We start from the raw sequence: 18,428 nt of genomic DNA on the forward strand, positions 1-18,428 counted from the left end.
TTTATAAAAAAAAAAAAATTAAAACATATGCCCTCAGCATGCACATTTTTACGATCTCTTGGATATCCACTGGCTTTCTCTCTTCTAAGAGATTTCTCTTTCACATCAACATATTGAATATTCAGTGTCAAAGCACTAATTCTACTAAATTCTACTTTGTAATTTTATTTTGCTTTACTAAGAGTCAGTGCTTTTTAGAATAGTAAGTGAATTGTAGGAAAATAAAGAGGAAGAAATAGTGATCTGGGCAGTATAACATGAACATTCTAAACCCTTTGTTGCTGCCCCAGATTTAAAAGAACACATTTTAGCCATGGCAACTTCATATGGAATGTTTACTTGCATTCTGAGACAAAGTAGAATCTTCAGTGATTTCCATAGAGCTGCTCAGTTTAATTTGAGTTTTCAAAGAGGATAGTTGTGAAATATGAAGCTGTGATCTTTTTAGCTGCTGCCTACCAATGCCCAACGAGAGAAAAAAGCAGAGGATTGAAAAAGCGAGCAAGACCCTGAGCAAGAAAAAGGAAGGAAGGAGGCCAAGCGCCAGAAGAAGGAGATGACCGACAGGAAGAGAAAGGAGGTTGAAGAAACAAGGTTGAAGAACCTTGTGATGGCCATCCCTGAAGTGCAGAGTGCCGAGATATCCTTCATTACTATGTCTCTGGATGAGGGGAAAGAGAGAAGTGGAGATGCCCATCCACCATGCTAAGACGCTAATGCTAGCACAGATGCTAGTGTAGCAGTTGTGGTGGTGTCTCTGGAGATGGCAAATTCTAGCGCAGATGCTACTGGTTGTGTTGGATGGTGTGGACATGGCTAACGCTAAAGTTAAGTCTCTAGAGAAAAAGACCCTGCTCAATACAAGGCCTGTGTTTCGCTACAAGTACCAGCCACAAGTCCGCAGGGAAGAGCAGCAGACCCCGCAGCCTGGGAGGCATGTGTTGTAACTTTAAGTGTATAGTTTACATTTGACTTTGAGTTAATTATTTGACTACTGATTAAAGTGAAGTTAAGTTAAGCTAAAATGAATTTGTATTGGATGTATTTAAATATTTGATTGATTGTTTCATTATACTGTTGTTTGATAATGCAGTAAGTTTTGTGTGTTACTACATTTCCCATTGTGCACAGCGAGTTGCACTTCCGGTTAACGGTTTCAACGGTTTTTGCCTGTACTGTGCGAGTGATAAAGTAAGGAGAGATTCTGCGAGTAAAAGTTCTTCGGTTTTGTACCCAGTTGTGGACCTCCATTTATTTCCTGCTGGCTAGTTAGATTAAATACAACATTGTTTGGTGCCGAAAACCCGGAATATCTAGTCTGCAATGGAACACAGGAAAATGGAAGAAGAACAACTGGAGCGATTGATAAGAAAGCGTGGAGCAATGCGTGGAGCTACAACGAAACTCCTGCAATCTTTCAACACAGAGCTAAATGAAGACAATGTGGATGTCGGACGTTTGCGTGAGTTATTTGCGAACTTGTCTGCAAAGGAGAAACATTGCTGGATTTAGACCGTGTGATTGAACAAGGAATTGCCACGGCCGATTTGGAAGCAGAAATAACGAACACAGAGGAATACAAGGAACGAGTCATTACGATGAGGAGCCGCGCACAGCGAGTGATACAGGCTAATGACAGCATGAGTAGCCCAAGGAGATTTGCAGGTGAGAGAACTCCAACTCAGAACTTTGTTAAAATACCCAAGCTGACAATTCAGAAATTTAGTGGAGATATAAGTTTATGGAGAGACTTTTGGAACCAATTTGAGACGGCTATTCACAAGAATGAGACTCTGAGCAATATGGCAGTTTGCTCTGTCCAATTCCACTGCAGTTGATACCCGAAGAGATAGCCCTTCAGTGCAGTCGTCAAAGAGGAGCGAGCGATGAATGGCAAGTGATGGAGGTGATGGAATTCCTTCAAAATTAGATCCTCAGCCGAGAGAGAACCATGCAGCTGACCAGAGGTAATAAAGAAAGGGATTACCAGAGCCACCATAAGCCATTTAAAAGGACTGACACAACTTTTGAGCTGAAACAGAGAAGACAGAGCCTGCCATCAGCTGTTGCTTTGTACACATCCAGCCAGAGAACACAGAATTGTGTATTTTGTGACAGTGCAGAGCACAAACCTGAACACTGTCCCTCAGACAATGTGACTGAGTGGCGGGATATTCTTAAAAGGATGGGAAGATGCTACGTGTGCCTAGGACAACGGCACATAGCAAGAAACTGCAGAATTAAAGACGCATCATGTTGCAAATGTGGAAAAATACATCACAGTGCAGTATGCGTAAATGGTGGAGAGCCTACGCTTATCACCAGTGACAAGGTAGAAGATGTGGTCTCTTCATTCGCAACTCAGTCCATGAAGGTGAGACGTAAAGGTCATAGTACAGTGCTGCTACAGACTGCCCAAGCACATGCCGTGGGTCCAGGTGGACGGACAGTAGTGCGATGTCTGCTAGATAGCGGAAGTCAGAGGAGCTTTGTGTGTGAAAAACAGTCAAGGGCTCTGAAGCTACCTGTGATAAGACAAGAGACTTTCACTCTCCACACATTCGGCTCGGCTGCTCCTGTGACAACCAAACGCAACACTGTGAAACTGGTTCTGGAGAACCTGTGGAATAAAGGACAGAAAATAGAAATCGAAGCGATTGAGATACCACAAGTATGCCCTGCTGTGATGAAGGTTCCAGGTGAGCAGATGGAGTGTAGGCCGTGTAGAGAGAGACTTACCGATACATTTGTTGCACTTGAGAGTGTGTTTGGATGGTCTGTACAGGGCCCAGTGACAACGTCAAGCGTTACTGAAGCAACATGCATGCACATCCGCATTGAAGAAGACACACTGATTTCAAGCCAGCTGAAGGCCTTCTGGGAAATAGAATCTCTTGGCATTACGAAAGAAGAACCAAGTGATATAGATGAAGAAGAGGCGCTTCAAAGGTTTGAAAACACAACACAATTCACGAACGGGCGATATGCAGTGGAGTTACCATGGCGGCATGAGAAACCAGAACTCCCAGACAACTACAGAATCGCAAAAGGAAGATTTGAAGGACTGAAACGGAGGCTGCGGGCAGACGAAGTCTTCTTCCAGAGATTTCTCATTAGTGCACAGCGAGTTGCACTTCCGGTTAACGGTTTCAACGGTTTTTGCCTGTACTGTGCGAGTGATAAAGTAAGGAGAGATTCTGCGAGTAAAAGTTCTTCGGTTTTGTACCCAGTTGTGGACCTCCATTTATTTCCTGCTGGCTAGTTAGATTAAATACAACAGCATGAGAATTTAACCCCAGCAGAGAGAGACCAGCTGGGGGAGAAGAGGAGGGAGAGGCTGCTCGGCTGGTTTAACCGGAGGGAGGCCGCGAGTGCGAAAGCTAATACTGTACACAAAATCAGTGAGCTTGAGAAGTTTGTGGAGGAAGAGAGTCTGGAGACAGTGCCAGGCAAAGAACAAGAGGCAGATGAGGGAGAAAAAGTGGCAGAGATCAGAGTCGAAGAGAGCAATGATCCAGCAGGGGAAGCCCCTTCTGGGATGATGGGTAATGGGTCTGAACATCTGAACTTGTTATGTAAGTATCATGTCATCAGCACTCTCCCTTCATCAGACATCAAGCTCCCCTCACCTTCATTCATTCTCTTCCTTCAAAATTGTCTTTCTTCATACACATTAGGGATGGGCTTGGTATACTCCTGTCCTAACCTATTGCTTTTTATCCATTTTTAACAGCTGACAATGCAGATGACCTTGCGACTTTGCTGGTGAAATTCTTCCAAGAGTTCAGGAAAGAGGGCTGCGGTGAGTTCAACATTTTCAGATGGCTTAACATTGTAAAGGAGTTGTAGTGGACGCCTGCAGGTTTATGTTGTAAGGCTTGCTAATTTGACTCATCTTTTCATCTCTATCCACAGACCAAAACCAGTCATCTCTTGGCAATGGGACACCTCAGCTGGCCGACGGGGACGGGAGGAGCCCATCTCACCAGCTCGGTGATGGAGACAGAGTGAGGCCTGTGTCTCGTCCAAGACTGGACTGGAACAAATACCAGCCGCGAGTGCGCAGCAATGCCCAGCAGACCCTGCAGCCTGGGAGATTTGAGGCTCTGACCCCAGCAGAGAGAGACCAGCTGGAGGAGGAGAGGAAGCTGCTCGGCTGGTTTAGCTGGAGGGGCCTCACAACCCCCACTGCAGCCACGCGGTTTACTAATATATATAATACAATTATTTTATTTTATTTATAAGCCATCTTGTTGTTCGTTTGTATGTTATCTCATAGGATGACACAGAGAATATTACATTTGGGTTTGGGGACTGCACCAAACAATCATATATTAAATAATGTCTTGCATATGATAAAAGGTGCAGGAGGAACCCTAAAGGTTCTGTGATTGTGGCTGCGGCTGGCCACGCAGTTGTATCGATGGACTCATTTTCATTTATGGTTCTCCAAGGGTTGTGCGTGTTGCAAAGCAATTCACCCGCAAAATAATAAACGTTTTTTTTTTCGAAGACGACCTTAGATAAGCCTACTTTCCCATGACATCTGTGGGCATGGAAGTCGAAGGCTTGCGTAACCTTGTTGGATAGTTAAAAAAATTGGGAGACGCACGAAAGCACGCGAGAAGGGGTACGAAAGCAGAAAGCTTTTCAGAGGGAGACAAAGCACATTATTTTCCAGCTGCATATGACAGCACAGCACATATCTTAGACACAAAAGAAAGAAAGTGTCCAAATATAGACCTACTTTGCTAAGGTGCTCCCAGACTCCCAGAGTGCAGTGGCACAGGAGGGCAGAAGGAAAATTCCAAAGTTACAGATACAAATAAACCCTTTAAGCACATTTATAAGTACAAAACGAATTATTAAAATACACACACACATTGCATTATTTGAGGTCAGTTAATCAGTGATTGTCTACCCACAGCAGCTCATAGGTGGTCACTGCAATGGTGAAATACCCTTCATCTGACTCCATTGTCTTCCATTGAGAGTGGGGCACTTTCCTCTACAACCCCCTGGAAATCAAAAAGACAAAATCAGAATGAAATAGTGTCCATTCAGCGCGCTCCTAAACTCTACCTCTGTAAGTCTGCATAGTTGCATGAGAGGGAATCCGCTGCAACACTGCCCATGCAGCGATAGTCCAAGGATCTAACCTAGACTGCCACAAACTTGTATCTCTTTTCAATCACTTCCCTTTAGTACTTTTATCATTACCTGTTTGTCATGTGACCTACCACCCCCTGCTAATCACGTGACTTCCTGCAAAGCTGTTCTCCTAGATCCCCACACTAGTATAGTTAGGCCAATGTGTGATTTTGCACGTGCAGTATATGCATGACATGTGTTCATTTGTTTAGTAGACGAATACAATAAAAAAAACACTGTGCTCCTGAATTTCTTGGTGTGCTCCTACATTTTTTTCATTTAGGAGCACATGTACTCCTTGGGGAAAACATTAGCGTAGAGCCCTGATGAAGAGTAAAACACCTGTTCCACCCAGCTCATCCGTAATTTTATGTGTTCTAAATCAGAGAGGTGGATTTCCTGAAGAAAGGCTATCTGACACTTCTCTTTCTTAAGGAAGGAGAGTATTTTCTGACGTTTGATGACATGGTTAATGCCCTTCACATTAAGAGTGATTATTTTGACATCACTCATACCTAATTTTTATGTTGTGCAATAATGAGACGGCAGATGGACAGTGAAAATAATTAAGAAGATCAATGGGGGACAGTACACTCAGAAATTTTATAGAAAAGGACTGGAGCAAAGTAAATACAACAAAAAGAAAAAACACACTGTATAATGCGGTCAATAAGGCACCATCCCCAAACGATGGGCCATAACCCCTTACAGAACAGATCCCTCCCAAAACAAAACAAAACAGCCATAGAGTGGCGCTAAGTGAGTTGGGACAAGTGAAGCTGAGAGGTGACCCTCCATCACTAAAAGAGAACAGACTATCAGCAGCAGGCATTACCATAACCCTACTAAAGAACAGTTTCCTTATCCCCTCCACCAAATCGGCCGTTCAACAGTGTAAAGGGATCAAACCAGTATCAGTCAATGCCAATGAAAAACAAAACAAAAAAGACAAATGATGTCATTTTAACTTAAAGAGTGGAGAAAAAACAAAAGGATGCCTAACACATTAACATAACAGTCTTGTCTAAATGAAAAATCAAGGCATTCAACTAAAATTAGAGCAGTAGGCTAGTTAGAATTTACCAACAAAGAATAGGCATGTGTAGCCCAGGCTAAAGTCTACTCCATTGTAGGCTATGACCAAACATAAGATCCTATGAATCTAGACGAGTCCATTTAATATTGGCTCTAAGAGAAGAAGAAAAAATAACTTTAGCCAAAAATGGAAATAAGCATTAAGAAGGGGGAAATTGGGCAGTCAACTTGTATGTTAAATTGTGTTAATGAGCATTAGCCCGCTTTATATTAGTGTAGCCTACACTGATGATGCAAGACGCAAACAGATCAATCAGCTTTCAATAATGCTCAAACCTTCAGTCCTACTCATGAACTTCGCCACCTCCTGGGGAGTCTCAAAGGAATGCAACTCTCCCTGTGAGGAAAATAGTGGCTGGATAGCGCATCTGAAACCGTAGGCCTATTCCCCTCTGGATGAGTTGTTCGCAGGTGTCGTTGAACTTGCGTCTTGCCTCCCTCACTGCCGCTGATAGGTCTTGACGAATGTAAATCTTGTTGGCCTGATCGAGAATTTCACCCTTCTCTCTGGTCGCTGAGAGAATAATTTGTTTGTCGCCGTAGTTGTGGAGTTTTATGATAACTGGTCTGTTAGAGTTTGACTTTCGCTGGCCAAGGGCTCTAACAATACTATAACAATCTAATGGACCCCCTTTGGTCTTCAAATCCAGTGTGTCGTGTAGCCAAGTTTCAAAGAATCTCACCGCATTTTCCCCTTCTGTTCCTTCTTTGAGTCCGATGATCCGAATATTATCTATACGGCTTCGGTTTTCACTAGCCTCAGTGCGGTCGGCTAGGGTAGGGACTTAACTTTTTGTTTAAGATGAGCAACTTTGTTCTTCAAAGAGCTAGTGCGGTCTTCATTCTCAGAGATGCGACTCTCAGCTTCAGTTAGTCTCTTGCTGTTGTCGTCAATGCGACTACCCAGTATGTTTAAGGAAGACTGTAGCTCAGTGAACTTCAACTCCATTAGGGCGCTATTCTTCTCCGTAACATTTTGGGCAATCAAGTTGGCCATGCTAGCGTCAGGTTCGTCGTTGTCCATACCTGTCTCAGTTGAGTTGTAAGCAGGTGTTGTTTTTTTTTTTTTCAATTCAGCTGCACGTCTTCTTGTTTCTCGCTGGATAGTGTTTCTATCTTTTCCAGACATGTTTCTTATAAAAAAAAAAATATATAATTTTTGTATGGTTTAATCGGTCAAAAATATGAAATATTCGCCCTTGCATCACGTGACCCCCCCATTACTTTTCTTATGTGTAGTACTTATTTGTGTTTTTATGTTATGTGTAGTACTTATTGTGTTTTTATGTTTACTGTATGCACCTATACACCAGAAAAAATTCCATGTAGGTGTAAACCTAATTGGCAATACATCTAATTCTGATTCTGAACTTCTACAGAAGTCTTTTTAAACCCTAGTATCTATACTTCTACTTGAGTAATGAATGTGAATACTTTTGACACCTCTGATAGAAACTAACAGCTGCTTCTCCATGTCTCTTTGACCTGGCTTTTGGAACTGTTAGGAGTTCAGTGCCAGAGGACGTCAGGAATCTACTGGGTGTGTACTGAGAGCATGTCTGTTATATATTCAGGTGCATGACTATGGAGTGATGTATAGACTAGTAAGAGAATCTTGAAATCTATTCTGAAACTAACAGGTAACCAGTGCAGTGATTTTAATACTGGTGTGATGTGTGCCCTCTGCCTTGTTTTAGTGAGGACTCGTGCGACTGCATTCTGTATTGTTTGTAATTGACTAATGGCTTTTTTTGGTAGACCAGACAAGAGCAGAGTTACAGTAGTCTAGCCTAAATGTGGGGGGAAGGGTGGATCTGGATCTGACCAGTTTCTCAAAGCACTTCATGAATACTGTGTAAGTATGTGTATTTAAATAGAACCCCGGTATTGGGGAGGCAGTAGGACAACATCTCTAGTGTGACGACAAGACTCACCGGTCTGTACTGTTTCATCATGGCTTATCAGGGCTTTCCAGCTAATGTGCGCATTATTGGAGTGATGCACAAGGATACAATTAAGGTAAGATCAGCATCTCCCTCCAGCTCTCTTTTAGTCTCATTCACTCACTCTCTCACACACATATACTGATGCGGTGCGTATTCAGCAATTCTGGGAATATTATCACGCTGACTATACATCTAATCTTCTTTGAATTAACCTTTTGCAGATGTTTATGACCTCTGTGGTCTGGTCAGATAAGAATGAAGTGACCATCTACAGATCCTTCAAAGATTTCAAAAAACTTCACGTAAGTTGGAATACATCTCCAGAAAGACAACCCCCAAATTTTAAATCCTTTTCTAAAACTTGCAACATTTGCTGTGTGTTCTAACAGAAACAGTTGAAAAAGAAACATCCAGTGGCAAATCCTTTTCGCAAAGAGGATAGAATTCTCCCCAGATTCAGAGGTGCAGTATACTATCCATGTTCAAATAATGCAATGAATACAGTTGGTACACCATACCCTGACTTTGTATGAGAAGTCCTTATTCATGACACCACTGAAGTATCATCATGATTTTTTTCCACTGCAGGCATGAAGAGGAACTTTCAGAGGAAGGGGCCGAGTAAGACTGTGCACCGCGTCAAAGCTCTGGAGAAATACTGCACCGAGCTGCTCCAGTGTGACCCCAGTGTCACACAGAGTTCAGAGGTCGTCCAGTTCTTTTGCCCAAAAAATCATGACCTGGAACCAGAGTTTGCCAAGAACAGGTATGTTTTTTTTTTTTTCCTGCTTGAGAAGAGATACAGATAGTCTCAAAATCTTTGTGTCTTTGTGAGTAAATAATCATTGTTAACTCTTAAATTGCTGATTGGAAGAAATATTTTAAATTGCTAAAGTCCTGCCCTTGCCCTTTCAGTATCATTATAGTGCCATCAGATGTCCTATCGGAGATTCAAAGGGACGGGACAGCAAACCCACATGACAAGCGCTTCAGTATGGGCAACATAACTAAGCCTTTCCTGACTCAGACCTACCGCACCGTCGCCCCGTTTGAGACCAAGGACCTCAAGAACAGACCCTTTAAAGTGGACGTAAATAAAACCCTGGATGTCCTCATCAAAGACCAAAAAGGTATGTCAGTTCATGCGTGTCCTTTACCATTGCAATCTCTTGGGTCTGTTCATTCAATCAAATCAAATGGCTCCTTGAGGCTCAAACGAGCCACTCACCTTTCCTCTGATTTATTGTTGTGTCACTCGGTTTGCCACGGCCATCATAGACAATGGCAGCCTTTCTCATCCCAGACTGTGTTTAATTTGCTAATGGCTAAACCAGGATATAAGAAATAGAGAAGGAGAGATAAACCTTTCTTTGAGATACATGAGCAGAATGCGTAGCCTGTTTCATTCAGTTTTTTTTTTCAGACTTTTTGGAGCATCTTTAATAATGACCAGAGTGTGTGTAAAAGTGTGTCTGAAGGCTGGCTTAAAGATTACATTTGTGTTTTCTGGGTTGGCAGGCTGGTGGCTTGTGGAGAATGAGGAGAAACATCTGGCGTGGTTCCCTGCCCCATACCTGGAGCCCTGTGAAGAGGACGATGATGATGTCTTTGATACTGTTTCCTCTGAAAGTGAGAAACCATTTCATTGAGATTGCAGACAATACAATAGATAATATTGTATTACAATTAATAAATTATACAATTAGTACAAATCAAAGAATATACCAACATAAATAAAATAAATATATTATTAAAATTGTATTATTTAATTCATTCATTATTCAAATGTAATAACTTCAAACTAATTTTTTAGTTTTTTTTCTTTTTCTTCATTTACCAGCAGATACATTCTACTGTGCTGCAAGAAACTATGTCTCTAAGAACAGAGATGAAGTATCTGTACACATCGGCTCTGTTGTGGAAGTGTTGCGCAAGTCTGGCGATGGCTGGTGGCTTATCAGGTAATTTGCCTCATCTGGGAAAAGTCAGTAACGTCACAGATTGGGAAGTGAGGGAGAGGCCAAACAAGGGCAGGGTACGAATGAGAGTTCCCACTTTGAATAGGTATTTCTGGGTAAATTCCAACAGATCATTTCAGTGCATTGTCTCAGTGCTGCCCCAGTAACATTACAAAAATGGCCGGTGTGAATTTTTGTTGGTCAATTCTTGGCACGTAAAGATATCAAGTATTACTTAGGTGTGATCGTGTGTAAGTCAGGTAGATAGAGTGTAGCATGTTTATCACTTTTATGATCCTTAAATATTGTCTGTTCTACTCTTTGGCAGATACAGCGGCAGGGTTGGTTACGTGCCATCCATGTACCTCCAGCCTTACAACAACCCGCATGTCAGCCTCCAGAGAGCATTCCACAGCTCCACCTTCAACCTCAGCTCCCTACAGCCGCATCCTTCCCAGCGTCAGGGCATCCCACGCAGGCTGGCCCCGACTAGTCACTCCCGATCCCTGGAGAACCTGCTGGAACCGCGACGCGTGCGGGCTAACACCGCGCCTGACAGCCAGTCCGCGAGGCTCAAGGAGCCAGACAGCCGCAAGAGCTGCATCAGCGCAGCCAGCGACGAGACTGACTTCGGCTTCAGCTCTTCGGGGAGCCTGTCAGGGGCAGAGGCGGAGCAGGAGGCCCAGATCCGTGGGTCCTCCACGGGGGAGGCAGAGGCCAGAGATGGCCCCGACACTGGGGAGTCCAGCGGCGAGATGAGCCCCAGCAGATCCTGCAGTGGCAGCCCCAGTGACAGCCCCGCCGGCACCCCGACCCTCAGAGCCGCGACCCTACCCAGAGTGCCACCCAGGCCTCTGGCCCAGGAGATCTTCACCCGCTGCACCACCTACACCCGCGAGGCGGCCATGGCCTCCAGGGCCCGGCTCTTCCCACAGCAGATGGAGATCCAAACGCGCTTATAGGAGAGAAGACACCCGAGCAGACACTGAAGTGTGCAGCTTTGGAGCAGAATTAGAGCAGAGTTCATGGGAGTAGTTAAACAGGACATTAACAGGATAAGGAGTGCAACGAGCAGTTTATCTTATACATGGACATATTTAAAAGTTGTATTTTTAAATAGAATTAGAATGTGACACAGAGGAAGAGGGTATTCTATACTTAATTGTTTGAGATCCATGGTTACTGTACTTTTACTGTTACTCACTTTTTTTCACTTATTTTATTTTATTCATTATGATATTGTCAATGTTATGTTTGATATATACGTTAATGCCTTTTTTTTTAAGGTTGTATAGCCTTTTTTCACTCTGGCAGGGGGACTGCCAATGGAAACTAGCCTTTTGGCTATAATTGGGTGCATTTACATTTTAATGTTCACTCCTGCTGTTTGAAAAATAACTTAATATGTGTATTGTTTATTGTTTATTGTGTATGTTTATTGTTTGCACCAACGTACCACAAAAAATTCCTGGTAGGTGAAAACCTACTTGGCAGTAAAAACCTTTCTAATTCTGATTCTGATTCTGATGAATGTACACTGTAAAGAGGAAGAAATAGTGATCTGGGCAGTATAACATTCATGAACATTCTAAACCCTTTGTGGCTGCCCCAGATTTAAAAGAACACATTTTAGCCATGGCAACTTCATATGGAATGTTTACTTGCATTCTGAGACAAAGTAGAATCTTCAGTGATTTCCATAGAGCTGCTCAGTTTAATTTGAGTTTTCAAAGAGGATAGTTGTGAAATATGAAGCTGTGTAATCTTTTTAGCTGCTGCCTACCAATGCCCAATGAGGAGTCGGAGGGCAAGACATTGAGGTCAGAGGTGGAGGCAGAGAGAAAGAGAAAAAAGCAGAGGATTGAGAAAGCAAGCAAGACCCTAAGCAAGAAAAAGTTGAGGAAGGAGGCCAAGCGCCAGAAGGAGATGGCCGACAGGAAGAGAAATGAGGTTGAAGAAACAAGGTTGAAGAACCTTGTGATGGCCATCCCTGAGGTGCAGAGTGCCGAGATAGTAATGAAGGATATGTCTCTGGATGAGGGGAAGGAGAGAAGTGGAGAGATGCCCATCCACCATGCTAAGATGGCTAACGCTAGCACAGATGCTAGTGAAGCAGTTGTGGTGGTGTCTCTGGAGATGGCAAATTCCAGCGCAGATGCTAGTCCACTGGTTGAGTTCAGCAAAGAGGACTGCAGTGAGTTCAACATTTTCAGATGGCTTAACATCTTAAAGGAGTTGTAGTGGACGCCTGCAGGTTTATGTTGTAACGCTTGCTAATTTGACTCATCTTTTCATCTCTATCCACAGACCAAAACCAGTCATCTCTTGGCAATGGGACACCTCAGCTGGCCGACGGGGACGGGAGGAGCCCATCTCACCAGCTCGGTGATGGAGACAGAGTGAGGCCTGTGTTTCGTCCAAGACTGGAACAAATATCAGCCGCGAGTGCGCAGCAATGCCCAGCAGACCCTGCAGCATGGGAGATTTGAGGCTCTGACAGAGAGAGACCAGCTGGAGGAGGAGAGGAGGAAGAAGCTGCTCGGCTGGTTTAGCCGGATGAGCCTCACAACCCCCACTGCAGCCACGCTGTTTACTGTTTACTGTTTACTAATATATAATAAAATGATTTTATTTAATTTATAAGCCATCTTGTTCGTTTATTTGTTATCTCATAGGATGACACAGAGAATATTGCGTTTGGGGACTTCACCAAGCAATCATATATTAAATAATGTCTTGCATATGATAAAAGGTTGTGTCCTCATTTACCCTTCAAGCATGTGCTTTTACTGATATTTCTTGTGTTCTACAAGGTAATCACCTAGGTTTACAGACATGATTCCACAACACTGTGATACTAGTTGATACTTCAAAACAAAAGAGCCCCTACACCACATGGCACCTTCTAGCCTTATGTGAAAGTGGTAACTGATACACCAAATCCCCCACTGTACCGTCTGTCTACATCACCTCCTAGGTGCAGGAGGAACCCTTAGTGTTGTCTCCAACTCATCAATATGCTGTATGGCCAACACTAGAGTTTCGCCAAAAAGGAACAACTAGCCAAAAGCAATCTAGAGGGTCTGTGTCCCTTTTCAGAGGGAGAAAAAGCACATTATTTTCCAGCTGCATATGACGGAACATATCTTAGACACAAAAGAAAGAAAGTGACCACCAAATATAGGCCCACTTTGCTAGAGTGACTCAGACTCCCAGAGTGCATTAGCACAGGCGGGCAGAAGGAAAATTCCAACTACAGATACAAAGAAACCCTTTAAGCACATTCATAAGTACAAAACGAAATTTTTAAAATACACACAAACATTGCATTATTTGAGGCAGTTAATCAGTGATTGTCTACCCACAGCAGCTAGGTGGTCACATCAATGGTGAACTACCCTTCATCTGACTCCATTGTCTTCCATTGAGATTGGGGCACTTTCCTCTACAACCAGCCTGGTGAAATCAAAAAGACAAAATCAGAATGAAATAGTGTCCATTCAGCGCACTCTTAAACCCCACCACTGTATGTCTGCATAGCTGCATGAGAGGGGAATCCGCTTTGGTATGATGGTATTGGTATGATGTTTGTGTAACTAGCATTGTGTAGCCAAGCATGTTCCCCTACCAGACTCAAACTCTCAACCTAGCAAGGAGGCTTACACATCTGTTGCATCTGTTGCTGGTGTAAAGTAGCCTGTAGCCGCATATGTTTTTGCTTAACCCACATTAGTCCAAAGAAAATGTACTATAAGGGAAAGTGACTTTTTAGCAAAGCCATTCAATCAATTTTGATACATTTTACAGATTTGTGCTAAGCCAAGCTCAAAGAACATGTGCACCGAAGTAAAGGTAATGTTCCGTTACAGACTTGGTTTAAGCATCAGTGTCTTATGCTGATAGTTGTGTGCTTCCATGGGTTGAGCCTTTCTGATGGGTTGAGCCTTTCTAAACAACAGAGCACAAATTCAGGCATGGCCTTGACATCTACCAGTCAGAGCTTCTGTCATTGGTGAGAATTCAGGATGGACTATTGAAAGCACACACACATACACACAGAAACACGCTCATACTGTACATACACACACACACACACACACACACACACACACACACACACACACACACACACACACACACACACACACACACACATACACACATACACACCAACACAAACACACTGATACACACACAAACACACACATACACACGCTCAAGGCTATTGGCTATTTGAACACTATAAGGTAACATAGTCAGACAGATGTCTGGCAGACTTTGGACCTTATTTGAAATATGAGTTTTCATACCTGTCTGGATTTTTCATATAGGGCTTAAGCTGTCATTCCGTGCAATGGAAGATTTTCCCCATTTTTTTGTAGAAATACTCTTGCTCCTTAATACCAGCTGTATGTGTGTGAATTTGATTGAAATCTGATGGCTCTACTGTGCTGTTTGTAGATGTATCGTCTTCTCTTTCCAACCTCCTCTGTCTTGTCCTCCTGCTGGCATTGTGAACACCAGATGAGCACCATTGCAGCGCTGTGTGAAATATCCACAAAAAAAACATCCATAAAAAGCCAATATTTTGGGGGAATATGAGCCTTTCCTCGCCTGTTTTCTCAGTGTTACGCTGCTTTAGACTCCATTGCACGGAATGACATCTTAAGCCCTATATGAGAAATCCAGACAGGTATGAAAACTCATATTTCAAATAAGGTCCAAAGTCTGCCAGACATCTGTCTGACAATGTTACCTTATAGTGTTCAGATAGCCTATAGCCTTGAGTGTGTGTATGTGTGTGTTTGTGTGTGTATCAGTGTGTTTGTGTGTGTGTGTGTGTTTGTGTGTGTTTGTGTGTGTTTGTTTGTGTTTGTGTGTGTGTGTGTGTGTGTGTGTGTGTGTGTGTGTGTGTGTGTGTGTGTGTGTGTGTGTGTGTGTATGTATGAGCTCCAAGATTCTGAACATATCTGAACCAAGGGCGTGTTCAAATGCCAAATAGGGATAGGAAAACATAACGTGGAGGACGAGAGCACCGATGTAGTAAGAAAACTGCTATTTTCTAAGTTTGTGGAGAGTGACGTCAAAACAGAGATACAGAGACAATATCCCAAACAGTTTGAAGGGGTTGGGAAACTGAACACCAAGCAAATAAGTCTGCTTATGGATGAGAGTGTAGCAGACGTGGCACAACCCCTGAGACACGTGCTCTTCCACCGAAGGGAGGCACTGGAGCAAAAAAACAAAGCAGCTACTAGAAGGTACAACAGACTCATATTTGGTGTGTCACCAGCTAGTGAGCAATACCAACATGAGATTGCAATGGCATTGACTGGCATCGAGGGGGTAGAGAATGTCAATGACATGACCGTGCACAGACCCCAGACCAGCAGACTCCATGCAGTTCTGAACAGAGTGGAGAGCTGTAGGCTGACCCTAAATCTAAAAGTGTCAATCAATATAGACAAGCTAATTCATGCTTGTCTATATTTCATCCACACTACTCTCACAGAAAGGCATCGGTCCCACTGCTAAAAGTGTTCCGAAGGTAATCTGAGCTGCTAAAAGTGTTCGGAAGGTAATCTGAGTTTGAGGCCGCTGGTTTAAAACGTCTAAGTATGTTGACCAGCAGTAAACCGAATACCAGTTGTTCAGTGATGCTGAATATTGAAACATCGTTGACTAGTAGCCTAAAACTGCCACACAGATAGTGAGCTACACAGTGCCTACATGGCAGTCTCTCACTCGCACTGCACAACAGTCTTATGGGCGTGTAATTATTATTCTATGCTACTGGGAGTGAAAATCCGAGAGTCTCACAGATAAAATGACACTTGACAGGTATGCTCGTGGTCCAAGACGCAGAGTACAGAGAGGAAGAGCTGGAGGAAGAACGACAGAGAGAGAGGAGAGAGTGTCCAATGCTGGCATAATTTGACTATCAAAATGTATGTATTTATTTATTTTACAGAGTTTTTTGCGCCCCCTTCTATATCTCCAACCAATACTTTGACATTAAAAAAATAAATCTAACATAAGGAAAAAATTGGCCAAAAATGTAAAGAGGTAGGAGTACCACCTTTAGGCGGTGGGCCGAAGAGAAACGTGCCAAGGAGAAAGGTATACTAGGTCCGGCCCTGACAGACACAGACACACACACACAAGGACAGGCACAGTCACACACACACAGACACACACACACACAGACACACAAATATATGGAAATAAACACTGACTGGTGAGGAATAAGATTGAGAAAAAAACAGTGTGATGGCAACCGAATAAGACAGAAAGGAAGAGAGACAAAAGACCTGAGGTGAGAGGGAAGAAAGAGGCAGAGACAGTGAAGAAGAAGAAGAAGAAGAAGAAGAAGAAGAAGACAGTGTGGCAGACAGGGATCCAGAGAACACAGTCAATGTGTGAGAGAGGAGCGCACAGAGCCGGAGAGAAGTAGAGAGTCTGTTTTGGTCTCTTACTCCTTGCTAAGCACATTGCCTCTGATGATGGAGCGGAACGAGTGAGTGTGTCTGTGTCTGTGTTTGTATGTGTGTGTGTGTGTGTGTGTGTGTGTGTGTGTGTGTGTGTGTGTGTGTGTGTGTGTGTGTGTGTGTGTGTGTGTGTGTGTGTGTGTGTGTGTGTGTGTCTGTGTTTGTATGTGTCTGTGTCTGTGTTTGTATGTGTGTGTGTGTGTGTGTGTGTGTGTGTGTGTGTCTGTGTGTGTGTGTCTCTGGGTCTGTGCTTGTGTATGTGTGTCTGTGTGTGTATGTGTATGTGTCTCTGGGTCTGTGTTTGTGTGTGTGTGTGTGTGTGTGTGTATGTGTGTGTGTGTGTGTGTGTGTCTCTGTGTGTGTGTGTCTGTGTGTGTGTGTGTATGTGTGTGTGTGTGTGTGTGTGTGTGTGTGTGTGTCTCTGGGTCTGTATTTGTGTATGTGTGTGTGTATGTGTATGTGTCTCTGGGTCTGTGTTTCTGTATGTGTGTGTGTGTGTGTGCCCACACACCACCCATCATGCTCACGGCCCATTAGCATCAACGTCCCTGGCACAACGTGCAGCAGTGACGGGAGCAAGCGGGCGCAAAGGAACAACCAGAGAAGTGTCAAACGTGACAGCCGCCCAGACATGTGACTTCCTCACGGTGACTTCCAGAAAGGATGTCACAGGCAGCCCCTGGGCAATCTTGGCTCTCCGCACTAGACTCCATCAACCAAGGGGTGTGGAGGCTTGTCAGCAAAAGATTGGCATACAATCTCCACTTGTTGACAGAAAACCGGTGTCCCAATTTTCTTTCTCCAATCGAGGTGAAAGTCTGAAATCAAAAAGTAATATCCAGACTAGGGTTGACATAACCTGAAGTCACATGCTCCCAGTCACGGGTTTACTGAAATGAAATGCATAGGCACTAGATTACGTTAGCCTCTTTGTCCTTTAATGTATTTAATTTAATGTATTTAAGTATTAAATGTATTAAGTATTTAAGGCTTTAAACACATTTATGATCAAGGTCAGAGTATCTGTATTTATAAATATGTTTCTTGGAAAAAGCACAACATGACAACAACACGATAGTTATGACGGCACACAAAGAGCAATAGTGATGGGGAGAGATATGAAGGTAACCATGGGAATTCTAAACAAAGCACTCTGGTAGGAATGGTAGTGGATGTTTATGTGGGTTATATGGCACAAAATGAATTGTATCACAGAGATTTTCCCAGAACAGGAGACAGAAATGCCTCCCTTGAACAAAAAACACTCCACTGTTGCCATGGGCATGACGCACATGCACATACGCACACATGCACTTATGCTCAATCAAACCCACACACACGCACATCTGTGTTGTCCAATAACAAAACAGGGTTGTCCCTGAATACGTAGAAATGTGCACATTAAAACGTACACAAAGCCGAACACTGGGTCATAATGTAGCTATTCACTGGAGCTACATGACCTTTTAAATCAAGCTCATCGCCTATTATTTGTGTTTACAATACAAAATAAATTACAGCTATGTGCAAATGACATTAGAAGGCCACTGTAGAGAATATGTTTTTTTTTTCCTGGTGTGGGTAAATATGGTGAATCCTATATGCTGTGTGTCCACAGTACACCAGTGTGTTCCCTCAGGTGATACAGTATCAGCGATGAGATATATAGTGTGAGAGATAATGACTGTAAGTCAAACAGTCCATACGTTTTTCATGTGTTTTTAAATATTTACTCAAATCTATGTTTGTTTAAAGACAACTGTGAGCTTAGTAACTGAAACTCTACATAC

General features: G+C 43.2%; 2 protein-coding genes across 3 annotated transcripts; both read left to right on the forward strand.

The window, feature by feature from the left end:
• Window positions 1-8,184: 8,184 nt before the first annotated feature.
• On the forward strand, window positions 8,185-11,367 carry LOC105893272 (NADPH oxidase organizer 1-like). Of its 2 annotated transcripts, none has more exons than XM_042702880.1 (8): window positions 8,185-8,265; window positions 8,414-8,494; window positions 8,582-8,654; window positions 8,781-8,958; window positions 9,108-9,322; window positions 9,711-9,821; window positions 10,033-10,153; window positions 10,479-11,367. In XM_042702880.1, the coding sequence occupies exons 1-8, from the start codon at window positions 8,200-8,202 to the stop codon at window positions 11,110-11,112; spliced, it is 1,479 nt and encodes a 492-aa protein (XP_042558814.1). In that variant the 5' UTR covers window positions 8,185-8,199; the 3' UTR covers window positions 11,113-11,367. The 2 variants fall into 2 exon arrangements, with proteins under 2 accessions (XP_042558814.1, XP_031415017.1); XM_031559157.2 differs by having other exon boundaries at window positions 10,036-10,153.
• A 415-nt stretch (window positions 11,368-11,782) lies between these two features.
• LOC116218254 lies at window positions 11,783-12,639 on the forward strand. Its single transcript, XM_031559158.2, has 2 exons — window positions 11,783-12,344; window positions 12,458-12,639. The coding sequence occupies exons 1-2, from the start codon at window positions 11,900-11,902 to the stop codon at window positions 12,637-12,639; spliced, it is 627 nt and encodes a 208-aa protein (XP_031415018.1). The 5' UTR covers window positions 11,783-11,899.
• Window positions 12,640-18,428: the final 5,789 nt, after the last annotated feature.

Source organism: Clupea harengus, chromosome 21, assembly GCF_900700415.2.
Source record: "Clupea harengus chromosome 21, Ch_v2.0.2, whole genome shotgun sequence".
Lineage (NCBI taxonomy): Eukaryota > Metazoa > Chordata > Actinopteri > Clupeiformes > Clupeidae > Clupea > Clupea harengus.

What these genes read in the sequence shown, in the direction of transcription:
- LOC116218254 (XM_031559158.2), top strand. Translation starts at nt 11,900, where the DNA reads ATGAAGCTGTGTAATCTTTTTAGCTGCTGCCTACCAATGCCCAATGAG. An exon ending in GTTCAGCAAAGAGGACTGCA is followed by an intron (nt 12,345 to 12,457) that starts GTGAGTTCAACA and finishes CTCTATCCACAG; the next exon opens with ACCAAAACCAGTCATCTCTT.
- LOC105893272 (XM_042702880.1), top strand. Translation starts at nt 8,200, where the DNA reads ATGGCTTATCAGGGCTTTCCAGCTAATGTGCGCATTATTGGAGTGATG. An exon ending in AAGATTTCAAAAAACTTCAC is followed by an intron (nt 8,495 to 8,581) that starts GTAAGTTGGAAT and finishes GTGTTCTAACAG; the next exon opens with AAACAGTTGAAAAAGAAACA. An exon ending in AATTCTCCCCAGATTCAGAG is followed by an intron (nt 8,655 to 8,780) that starts GTGCAGTATACT and finishes TTTCCACTGCAG; the next exon opens with GCATGAAGAGGAACTTTCAG.